Source organism: Monodon monoceros, unplaced genomic scaffold, assembly GCF_005190385.1.
Source record: "Monodon monoceros isolate NGI ecotype Baffin Bay Population unplaced genomic scaffold, NGI_Narwhal_1 Super_Scaffold_21, whole genome shotgun sequence".
Lineage (NCBI taxonomy): Eukaryota > Metazoa > Chordata > Mammalia > Artiodactyla > Monodontidae > Monodon > Monodon monoceros.
The window spans coordinates 78,056,832-78,069,214 of record NW_021703778.1 but is presented as its reverse complement, the minus strand read 5'-3'; the positions used below and the strand labels follow the sequence as shown (position 1 = coordinate 78,069,214).

The following is a 12,383-nucleotide window of genomic DNA, read 5'->3' as shown; positions in this document are numbered from 1 at the left end:
TGAGGAACAACCTCAGCACTTGGCCTTCGGGGTTCAGAGTTATATTTACATTAGCTGTCTTCAGCTGCAAGCAGCAGACAGCCTGACTGGGATGCCTTCAATGCTGGAGATGTTTATTAGCTTGACCCCAAGGATTCTGGAGGTAGGGGGCTACCACGGTAGCCCCACTGCCCTGCAGCTCTCCCTGACATGTTCTCTCCTGGGTGGTTATTGCAGAAGTGTGGGTGTGCCCCATCTCTAACCCTGGGCTTACTTAACTGGCACTTGGGCTCTTAGTTCTCTCCTGTGGCAGCTCTCATCCATCTAATCACCACCAGTCAATGGTAAGGGAGGCATCGCCAAGGGTGGTGATTTGTGGACGAGCCTGATTCATCCCTTCTTGCCAACCCACCCTGGGCTCCGGTCCCCCTGCTGATGTCTTCTGCTGAGTGGGCAGGCCCTTGCTCCCCAGGGCAGTATCTGGAGCTCCAGCCCAGGGCTCTTCCCAAGTTGATACCAGACAGAGCCCCCAGCACCTGCCCCATCAAAACCAGAAACTCCAGTAATGTTCTCAACATTACTTTGTGTCTTTTCCAAAGACTGGGGGTGACAGATGGGGAAACTGAGGCTCAGAGAGTTGGAGGGTGGATTAAGGTCCCTCTGAAGGGTAAGGCCCAGACAGAACAGAAACTGGGGCCTCAACCTGGCTTTTCAAACTCCCACGTTTATGCCTTTGTAATCCTGTGTCTCTCGGTCCAACCACATTCTTCCAGCCTGAAGACGCCATCTTCAGAGGGGGGCTTCCTGCCCCAGAGAGTGCCTAACCTGGGGACTTGGAGGGAAGGCAGTATCCATAGGCTGTTACCCCTTGGCTAGTTACCTGCTCACCCCACTTCTGTGCTTTTACGGCTCCCCCCAGCACAAAGCTCTGTCTGCACCCAGACCGTGAGCTCCTTGAGTTCAGGATGTGGATTGGGGCAACGTTCACCCAGGGTTTGATGATGTTCTTGGTTTGCTGGTGAGGGGTGGAGAGTCTAGCGTCTGTGGACCCAGTCTGGGGTGAGGCTTGGGGTGGCAGGTGACAGCACCTGGGATCCTGCCCTCCTCCTTACCCACAGCTTCAGTGGGCCTCAGGCTCCCTAAGTTTATGGCCTCTGAGAATGGCCCAGCTAGGGCATCGGAAGGAGGCAAGTGGAGGCAAGTAGCTGGGTGGCAGATGGCAGGCGGGGCTGCACAGGGGAGCACGGCAGCTCCACTTCCTGTGGGGCGACGGCCCTGGAGCCTGCCCTGGGGGAGGTTGCACAAACCTACCTGCACAGGCCCCGGGCTGCGTCTCCCACTGGCCCCTGCCTCCCTACAGCCCGGGGCTGGCATCCCTGCTCTCAGTCCTGAAGCCTGGGCTGTGTCCTCCGTCTCCACGGGGCTGGTGAGGGGCCGGGCCGGACACTGGGACCCGCCCTCCCATCACTGGGCACCAGCCCTTCCTCATTTTGCTGCTGATTCTAGCCCCAAACAAAACAGGTTGAGCCCTTTTCCTCCCTCCAGCAGTCTCTGGCTTACAGCTGCCTTCTGAGGCACTGCAGACGGCGCCGGCCTGGAAGGGGGGCCCTGGGCCAGCGCTGCCAGGACGGGGACGGTGCGCCTGCCTCCTGGCCCTCACTCAGCCCTGTCTGTGGCAGGAGAGGAAGCTTTGCCGTGGCAGTCGGCTGAGGAAGATGCCCCAGCTTCAGTTCAAAGATGCCTTTTGGGTGAGTGAAGACGGCTGCCGGTTTGAGCCAGTGGTGTGGGCCCCGGGGAGGCCAGTCCGGCCGAAGTTTCCCCGGGGGTGGTGGGTGGGGATGCGGCTCCAAGAGGGGGATTTCTCATAAAAATAGTGGTTGATTTTTGGTCTTTATCATCGTGGAGGTGACTTGGGCTGCTTCTGAGTCAGAAGGTGAAGGGGATCCTCAGTCTGGGGTACTGATTTCTCTGCAAACTTCAACACAATGAGTGGGGGATAGTCTCTGTGCTCCCAGGGCTGGTTTTTCCCCTGAGTGACCCTCTCCCCACAGCAGGAACTTTTTAGGAGTGTCTGATATATGGGTGGGAGCTCGAGGAGGTCTTGTGAGGCAAAGGAGGGAGGGGGTCAGGTTTGGGGACCAGAAAAACTTGACTTTGGATGTTGGCTCTGCTATTTAGAGGCTGGACAAGTCATTTAACCTATCTGAGTTCCATTTTCCCCCATCTATATAGTAGAGAGAGATATTAATAAACGCACCAACTGGATGGGAGGGTTAAAACAAGGTGAGGTAACAAACTCCCCGCACCTTGCTGGAGCGCCAAATGGGAATTCTCTTCCCCTCACCCAACCCCTCTTCCTTGCAGACCTCAGGGGTCCTTTGAAGAGGCAACAGGGCTGGGCAATTCCTTGCTGGCTTTCTTAAATCCAGTGCACATATAAATCAAGCCTTTTCCTTGTGAAATTCCAGCACCCAGCTGGCTCGTGGGGGTGAAATGCTTGGCCCAGGCCACACAGCCCGCAAGCCCAGTTTGGACCCCAGATCCCTTCAGCTTTTTTCCAGCTGTCTCTCAACCTCTCCCTCTGCTCCCCAAGCTCTGGCTGTTCCCAGTGGCTCACAGGAAAAAGCTGAGACCTCTCTGGTTAGCGCTGGGGAATGTGGCTGTCCTGAGGGAACCCCTCCAGCCCTGCAGAGGACACCTGGCTCTTTGCTCACTTCGCACGGCCTCAGTCAACAGCCTGGCCTCCCTGGGCTCTTTCCTGGGGCCTCCGGCCAGGAGGACGAAAGCTAACGAGCCAGGTCTTCCTTGCCTCCCAGACTACGCTCCGCTTGGGGCCCGTGGCCAGCGTGTGAGTGGCCTGCTTCCCGCCGGCACTGACTGCACAGTGGGCAGAGGGATGCCTCTCTGGGCCTCCGTTTCCCCATATCTACAAAGAGGGGCTGGGACCGGCCCAGAGAAGCCAAGGGAGGCAGACCTGGCTCGGCCCATTCCAAGCACCAGGCTGGCAAATGGGGCCCGTGCAAGGGGCAAGGGGCGAGGGGCTGCAGGGGTGGGGTGACAGGCCGGACAGTGGGTCACTACATCACTGCTCTGACTTGGAGTGCAAAGTCTGGGGAAAGGACAGGGCCTGAAAATCCAGGTGCTTAGTAGCCCAAGGCAGGCCAGGACATCTTGACTATATTTTAGCTCCAGGACATCTGTCCCAGCCCAGAGCCCCTGGGTCCACCTTCCCTAGGACAGAGCTGGGCCAAGGAATAGCCCTAAGGCAGGATCTGGGCAGCGGGGGATGGTACATGAGGGAGAGCAGGGTATGGTGGCAGCAGCCCACCTGTGGCAGCTTCCTGAGCGGTATCCCGCCCACGCTCTGTGCTCTCCCCACCTCTGAGCTGCTGCGGGCTTCACGGCCTACAGGTGCCCCCTCTCCGCCACTGCTCGCTTCCTGGGCCTGGGGTGAGGGTGCAGCTTCCCTAGGGAAGGCTGGAGCAGAACGGGAGAAGTGGCCAGTGGGAGCCTCTCACACTGAGCCTGGGCAGATGCCCCAGAAGGTCGGTGGCAGCACCACTGCCCCCAGGGCTCTGAATTCTAACACCTCTCACGGGAGCTCAGCCCCACTCAGCCCACGAGGACAGCTAACAGTTACTGAGCCTTAAAGATGTGCCAGCCGCCTGTTCTCAGGACTATGTATCTATTCACCCATTTAAACCAAGGAGGTAGATGTTATTGTTATCCCTATTATTCACAAGAGAAGGCTGAGGCACAGAGAGCCTAAGTCATTTGCCCAAGGTCATGTAGCTGGGATGAAACCGGACAGGTTGGCCCCAGTGTGTGGACTCTCGCCCAGGTGCTTCATTGCTCTTCTAGCAACAGGGCCCATCACTGGATCTTTGGGCCACGTTGGTGGAGGAGGGAGAAAAACTGTCCTTCTCACCTCCCAGAGAAGTAAGATCAGATGAGGTCCATAGAAGTCTTTTAAAGCCCAATTTACAGACAAATCTGTTAAATGGAAAAGACTTAATGATCTAACTGCCATGGGGGTGTTAGGGACAGGGGCCTGCCTGCCCCTCCCCCTGGCTTTCCCCCACCCCAGTCCAAGGCGCACCAGCTCCGTTGTGAGGAGGGAAACAGAAGTGTTTTCTGAGGAGCTAAGAGCTTGCATTGAAGCTTATACACTTTACTCATACGAGATGCCCTATAGTGGTTAGGGCCCATGAACTCTGATTTTACCCACAGTTATAACAAGCTTGGTCGTGTGGTCTTTTAACCTATAGATACAGCAAATAGTAGGGATCTACATTTGGTTAAATACTGGTGGGCCTGAACTGTTAGAGACGGTTTCACAGATAGCTGGTAGCCTGATAGCAAGAGGAGACACAAAAATTATAAAAGGCAGACATAGTGGTTCAGAAGTGGTGGGAACATTCAGCATGGGAACAGACCGGTCCCGTCCCTCAGTACGCCGATATTTGCAACTTTTGCCAGTGTGGCCACACGGTATTTATTTATAGCCTGCGTTTATCTTCAGCAGAACGTTCAGAGGCAGGCTGCTGTGGGAGTGAGGCAGGGGCGGGCCTAGCCGCAGGGGGAGGGAAGGGATCATTTGATGTCTGTTGTACACGCACAGTGATACAGAACATCACGGCTTTGCAGGAAGTTTGCGGCTGGGCCGCAGAGCAGGGGCTGTTGGTGAGACGAGGCTGAGGGTGAGAATGCCAGGTGCTCGAGCCGAAGGGGACTTAGAGCTCATATAACCTGACTCAGCACCGCGCGGCACAGAAGCCCCCAGAATGCGGGGATACCACCCCCCTTCCCCAGTACACACAGCTTTCCTTGCCAAACTGTATTGCAAGAAACACCTGTCTGCCTCCTCAGTATAGGGCTGGCGAGTGGGGTATGTGTTCAGTCAATGTTTATAGAATAAGGGAATGAACAGTAAATACATCCACGGTCCTAATCCCTTCCTGAACCTATCTTCTCCTTCATTTTACTTTAGTTACATTCTGCAAATGTTTGTTGAGAAGGGTTCACTACCAGGTAGCCTAAGCTGGGCCTCCCACCCCCACGTCCAATCAGATGAATGAGACTGTCTTGCCCTCAAGGAGGCCAGAATCCAGTGCTGGAGACTGAGCTTCTCTGATAACACGGCCAGGCACGGGGCATACCCAGAGGGGTGCTCCGAGCTGCGCTTTCCCCTCCTACCCCCTCATTGCCTCCCAGACCTATATGTCCAACTGCCTTTGCAAAGAAGTCACTGGATATTGCTTCAAGAGGGAAAATCTACGTCTGGACCAGGTGTTATTAAGATCCACATCCTGTCCCACTTGGGGTTGTTAAAAGGAAAAGTAAGGGCCGCATATACTACCTCTCACTCCCTGCCCTTCCCTCCCTGCCGCCCGGCTTTGGGCAGGAACCATCAATGGGGACAGAGAGAACAGGCCTGAACTTTTCCCTCTGACCTGAGATCACATCTCTCCCCTTTGAGGCTGGGCTCCAGCTTCATCTGGAAACCTCTGTGCCAAGCTGGGAGGAGCTGAGCTCCCCAACAGAGGACAGAAGGAGGTACCACATCCTTGGGTGGGGGAATGACTCACCCAGGATGCACCGGGTGAGGGTGGGGAGAGGGGACTCAGGCCCCGTGTGTCTGATCAGCTACTGTTGCCTCTTCTCCTTCCCAGTTCTGAGACTCTGAGGTTCCCCACAGAGGAGGAGACTGAGGTGGGGACGACCCTCTTTTCAGCATAATTCTGTTTTGAATGTGTGTGGGCCTGGGTATGATTTCCTCATCTTCAAAACACCATTGTTAATGACTGCATGGTCCTCCGGCTTGTGGATTTGGTGGACATGCTGTGATTTATTTATCCAATCCCCTATTGTTGGACATTTAGGTTACTACCAATTATTTATTATTCTGGACAGTGATGTACTGGGTAGATCTTTGTGTATCAAGGTTTTGCACTTGAGGACTACGTCTTTGGGTAGCTTCCCAGAAGAGGAGGCATTCCTGGGTGAGAGAATGGGCCCAGTTCTCTAGCATTTGGCACTAGCCATCACTTTGGGACCCTTCATAGTCCTCTGGCTGGGCAGGAGCCTTTTCATCCAGGAAAGAGGGACCAGAGGGACCTGGAAGGGGCTGGGAAGACTGGGCCTGGAGGGGCTCTGCTGGGAACCTAAGGCCGCTCAGGCTTTGTGGGTGGACTTGCAGCAGGGCAGGGCCCTGTGGCCTTGAAGGCTGAGGGGGCCAGTGGCTGAGGAGGGTGTCCTCCCGAGAAACAGGGGATTGTAGAGGCAGGAGGTGGGGGAGGGAGGCCCCTGGCTGTCCTTCCTTTGCCGCCACCTACTGCCTTCCCAATGTCTCCCTGGCCATGGCTGTCAGAAGGGGTGAGGATGGACTCTCTTTCTGTGCTGGTTGCAAAGCTCTTCAAGGCATGGTGCTCTGTGTAAAAAGCATAGAGCCAAGCGGTGTGTCTTGTATGCAACCTGTTGTGAAAAATGGGGGAAATAAGCATTTATGTCGGCACAGGCTTGTATTAACAACGAGAGTCTCTGGAAAGACACACAGAGAACTAATTAAATTGATGACCTTGCAGGGAGTCAGAGAAAAGCGATTGATGGGTTACAGGGCTGGGTGGCAGTGAGCGTTGTCACTATGTATCTTTTTATAGTTTTTAATTTTTGAACCATGCAAATATATTACCTATTGAAAAATTAAATTACACAACTAAAAATGAAAAAGACAATGTTTATTTCCTGTTCTGTGAAGATTTTTTTCTCTGAGTCCCAGCTACTTAAATCATCCCCAGAGGAGCGGCAACAGTGCCTATTAGGCGCCAAGCACTGCGACAGTCATTCCATGTGTGTCCCCAAACCCACCCTGCAGGGAAAGACTTGCCAAAGTCCTCCTGTCTGCAGAACGGAGGCATGGGCAGGTCAAGGGCCTAGTTCATGGTCATATGTCCAGGACAAAGCAGGGGCACCCACCTAGCTCTGTCGGACCCCATCCCGTTCTGCCCCTGACTCCAAGGCAATTGACCAGTTCTTGGTTCAATTATAACTCCTGTTGGATATAAGGGCGGCTCCCTATAGGTTAACACTGGTTTCCATGGTTTTGGAAGTAATGTGATTTTTCTCTCCATAATTTTCTGCAAGTGATCACGGATTACGTATTTCATTAAAAGGAAAATATTTAAAAACACAGCTAAGCAATTCCTGTTTTCAAGGCCAAGATGGTGTTTTTAGGCGACATTTGTAGCTCAATAGCATGAACTCTTCCACGTACTCTGTGCACACTCTGTGGCGCGTGTGCCCGCTGGGACCTGAGAACTTGGTTCCTCAGCGCCCACTCCACAGGACACGGCTGGCTGTCTAATGGCAATAGGTAACTGCAGAGGTCTGTGGTTGTGTTTGCCCTGCCGTTGTGATGCCTGCAGATGCTCTCCTGTAGGATTTCCTGGAGGCGGTGTCCTGAGCCAAGAACATAACCCACACCTTTGATTTTATTATTGGTGGAAAACAAGATCTGCTTCTCCAGACCCTCTTTTTGATCCAATTCCCAGGAACTCATGGACTTTTCCTAGCTGCTCCTGGCACCTCCCCCCAGCCGGGGTTGCCAGCTCCTGGGATGGAGAAGGAGAGCCTTGCTTGGGTTTGGAAGGGTTGGTGAGGATTTGGGAGGTGGCAGGAGGGCAGAGGGTGCTCCAGGTGGAAGGAATGGTGCAGGCAAAGGTGTGGAAGGGGGAGAGGGCACAGTGGGTTTGCAAGATGGTTTTCTGGCCCAGAGGACTGTGCAGGGTGACTGGTAGGAAGGGAAGGCCCTTGCCGGCTTGTGAAAGGTCTTGACCAACCTTGAGTGAAGGCAAAGATGCTTTCTTCCTTTTTGCACCCTCTCCAGGGATGGATGTTTCCACTCATGCAGAGGCTTGGAGGCGGCAGGCTGTGGGTAGGATGCCCGCCCACCTTGCCTAGAGCCTGGCTGACGCTGCAAACCACAAGATGGAGGGAACTTGTGGAAACTGAAACTGCCTCACGTCCAGCTAGAGAGAGTGGTACCCTGTGCCCTGCGGGCTGCCCATGCTAGGGCTCCCTGCTGTGCTAGCTCCGGAAGGCCCCTCGCTCATGGGCTCAGTCACTCCCTGTCTTCCAGTCTCAGAATGGGGAATAGGCCTCTGTGAAGCTTCCACCCTCACTCGCTGAGGGGAACCTGGAGAATCCTTTCCCCTCTCTGAACTTCAGTTACCTCATCTGTAGGATGTCAGAGTGATTCTCACCTAAGATAAAGGCTTTGAAGATAGAGAGGCTCAGGGGACCACATTCTTCTGCTCAGCATCAGGAGTTAGCAGACCAGTAACAGATCCCAAGGGATCCCTACTTATAATTGGATAGGCACCTACAGGGTGAGCCTCATATGTGGATCCTCCCAGTCTCAGGATGCCTCCCCAACTCTGTTCACCGTTGCATATTAAATTCCACCATTAGAGAGTCACTCCTATGGCTTCAGGTGACAAGATGCAATAGCCCCATGAGGTTGGTATTCTTATTCCTGCTTTATAGAGAAGACTGAGGCTTATAGAGGGGATGTGGGCCTGGGGATACCACTCCGTTGGACTTTGGGGCTGCTGGGCTAGACCTGACTGCTACCTTCCCAGGCCAGTTCAGAAAGCCCTTGGCGTCAGTGAGAGTGTGTGGTGGTTTGCCGAGACCTGGTACCCTGAGCAATGAGTGACAGAGGAGGCGGGTGAGTGACATCCTCTTCTGCTGGTGTTGACAGGCCACCCACTATTGGGCAACAGGAAGTGTCTGCTGGTGCTCCAGAGACTAGCAGCCTGGGTGGGGATGGGGCAGCCAGATGGGATCAGGGCTTCCCAACTGCAGAAATGGAAAAGCGGAAGCTGAGCTATACTGGAGAGGAAAAGGGGGTGATGGGCTGAGTCAGGAGAATGCTTGACCTCTTCAAGGGACAAGGAGGCCTGTGTGGCTGGGGCAGAGTGACAGAGGTAGGAAGTAGTTGGAGATAAGATCAGAAATGTGACAGGGATCAAAAATACCAATGCCCAGGCACTGCCACAGGTCAATTGCATGCAAATTTCGGGGTGGAGGAGCAGTATTTTTCAAAGTTCTCCAGTTTCCAAAGTGCAGCCAAGGCTGAGAACCATTGGTGTAGATAACTTTGGTGTTTCGGATGTATCGCTGTTGCTGAAAATGAGCATATATCTGGCTTTTACCATTTACGTGACCTCATCTGACTCACTTGTGAATGAGTAGAGGGTAGAGGGTTCGTTTTTTTTTTAACCTTATAACCTTATACAATTACTTTTTTTGTGGTCAGTATACGTAATGTAAAATTTACCATCTTAACCATTTTTAAGTGTGCAATTAAGTGGCATTAGCACATTCACAATGTTGTACAACCATCACCACTATCTATTTCCAGAACTTTTTCAAATTTCAAACAGAAATTCTGTACCCCTTAAATAATTACTCCCTATATCCCTCTTCTCACCCCCTACTCTGCTTTCTGTCTCTATGAATTTGCCGTGCTAGGGACCACATATAAGTAGAATCAGACAGTATTTGTCCTATTTCATTTAGCATAATGTCTTTAAGGTTCATCCATATTTTAGCATGTGTCAGAATTTCATTCCTTTTTATGGCTGAAAAATATTCCATTCTACGTATATACCTCATTTTGTTTATCCATTTGTCTGTTATTGGGCACTTGGGTTGTTCCCTCACTTTGAATATTGTGAATAATGCCGCTGTGAACACAGGTGTACTTATACTGGTTTGAATCCCTGCTTTCAATTCTTTTGGGTATATACCTAGGAGTGGAGTTGCTGGATCATATGGTAATCCTATGTTTAACATGTTGAGTAACTGCTAAATTATTTTCCCCAGCAGCTGCTCCATTTACATTCCCATCAGCAATGCACGAAGGTTTCAAACAAACAGACAAAAAAAAAACCCCAAACAAAACAATGCACAGGGTTCTGATTTCTCCACATCTTCACCAACACTTGTTATTTTCTGTGTGTTTTTTCCCCCAATCATAGCCATCCTAGTAGGTATGAAGTGGTATCTCTTTGGTGTTTGTTTTTTTTTAAACTTTGCCTTTTTATTTTATTTTTTAAAAATTTATTTATATGGCCGTGCCACGCTGCATGCGGGATCTTAGTTCCCCTTCCAGGGATTGAACCGTGCCCCTTGCAGTGGAAGCTCTGAGCCTTAACCACTGGACTGCCAGGGAAGTCCCTCATTGGTGTTTTGATTTGTATTTCCCTAGTGACCAATGATGTTGAGCATATTTTTTTATATTTATTGGCCATCTGTATATCTTCTTTAGAGAAATGTTTATTCAAGTCCTTTGCCTACTTTTGAATTGGGTTGTTTATCTTTTTGTTGTTCAGTTTTAAGAGTTAGTTTTTGTATATGGTGTTAGGAGTCCAATTCCATTCTTTTGCATGTGCATATCCAGTTTCTCCAGCACTATTTGTTGAAAAGACTGTCTTTTCCACATTGAATGGTCTTGCCATCCTTGTTGAAAATCAGTTGACCATATATGTGAGTGCTTATTTCTTGCTCTCTGTTCCATTCCATTGGTCTGCATGTCTGTCCTTATGGCAGTACCACACTATATTAATTACTGTAGCTTTGTAGTAAGTTTTGAAACCAGGAATTGTGAGTCTTCCAACTTTGTTCTTTTTTTTTTTTCAAAATTATCAGCTATTGAGGTCCTGAGTTGAGGTGTTTTTATTTTTTTAATTTATTTCTAATTTTTTAAAATATAGTTGATTTACAATGTTGTATTAGTTTCAGGTATACAGCAAAGTGATTCAGTTATACATATTATATATTGATATATTCTTTTTCAGATTCTTTTCCATTATAGGTTATACAAAATATTGAGTGTAGTTCCCTGTGCTATATGGTAGATCCTTGTTGGTTATCTATTTTATATATAGTAATGTATATCTATCTGATAATCCCAAACTCCTAATTTATCCCTTCCCCCCTTTTCCCCTTTGGTAACCATAGTTTGTTTTCTATGTCTGCAGATCTATTTCTGTTTTGTAAATAAGTTCATTTGTATCTTTTTTTTTTAGATTCCACATATAAGCGATATCATATGGTATTTGTCTTTCTCTGTCTGGCTTACTTCACATAGTATGATAATCTCTAGGTCCATCCATGTTGTTGCAATTGGCATTATTTCATTCTTTGTCATGGCTGAATAGTATTCCATTATATATATGTATCATACCTTCTTTATCCATTCATCTGTCGATGGACATTTAGGTTGCTTCCACATCCTGACTATTGTAAACAGTGCTGCTATGAACATTGGGGTGTGTGTTCTTTTTGAATTACGGTTTTCTCTGAACATATGCCCAGAAGTGGGATTGCTGGGTCATGTGGTAGTTCTGTTTTTAGTTTTTTAAGGAACCTCCATACTGTTCTCCATAGTGGCTGCACCAATTTACATTCCCACCAACAGTGTAGGAGAGTTCCTTTTTCTCCACACTAGAGATGTTCTTATAGGTGAGGAAACTGAGGTTTGAGCCTTCCTGAGGTTGCCAACCTGGACTGGCCACCAGTCTATGACAAACCCCCTATAACTCTCCCAAACCTGGACATACTTGGAGAGACACCGTCCTTAGAGAGAATCCCCTGGGGATGGTGGGCTCCTCCTTACAGTTGCCCTACCTCTGGCCCCTTGAGAAGGCCCATGACTTCTGAGCTTCCTTGAGGCCCCACCAGCTCTCACTCTTCAAGGAGGATTGTCCCACAGGCTGGGGTCACCGACTTCTTCAGTGGATCATGAGACGGCCCTGAGGGAATTGATGTCCACCCTGGCCTGGGCCTGCCTAGACCTGAGGGGTCTTTGAAAACCAGGACTTCTACCCCCAACTGCCCAGATGGCAGCCACTGAAGCAGAAGGGGTCCTCTTCTTTGTCACCTCTTGAATGTTTTCCCTTCATTTGGACCAGCTCTGAGCCCACTCTCCCAGGCCTGGGGCCCCCAGACTGCAGGTGGTAGGAAGGTCCAGGAGGTCAGCTGGGGTCAGTCCATGCAAGCAGGGTTGAGGTGGTAGGCAGGGGATCAACACAGAAGTCTGGATCAGTGTCTCTGGAGCTGTCGTGAATACTAACAGCTTGGGCTGTGGGGGTCTGCACAGCGTAGAGCAGCACCGTGGTAGGTGCTGTGTTGGCGTCTGCAGTTGTTCTCAGTCTGACCCAGAAGAGGATGCAAATTGACACTGGAACCAAAGGAACAGTGCGGCTAATTCCAGGGCCAGGGGAAGACCAGCAGCTGAGACTAGGTCTTGGGTCAGGGCGGGAGCTGCCATGAGGCTGCTGGAATTTTATTTTAGTCCTCAGATCACCCCCAACCTTAGAGGGACTGCAGATTCATTG

The 12,383-nt window shown here is 50.7% G+C and overlaps 1 protein-coding gene across 1 annotated transcript in view; it reads left to right on the top strand.

Annotated features, from left to right (window-relative positions):
• Positions 1-1,264: 1,264 nt before the first annotated feature.
• The window catches only part of PSTPIP1 (proline-serine-threonine phosphatase interacting protein 1), a 48,802-nt gene continuing 37,683 nt past the window's right edge, over positions 1,265-12,383 (top strand). The window contains exon 1 of the mRNA XM_029237448.1: positions 1,265-1,727. Within this exon, the coding sequence (XP_029093281.1) occupies positions 1,695-1,727 (33 nt within the window). The 5' untranslated portion in view covers positions 1,265-1,694. The remainder of the gene's footprint in view (positions 1,728-12,383) is intronic.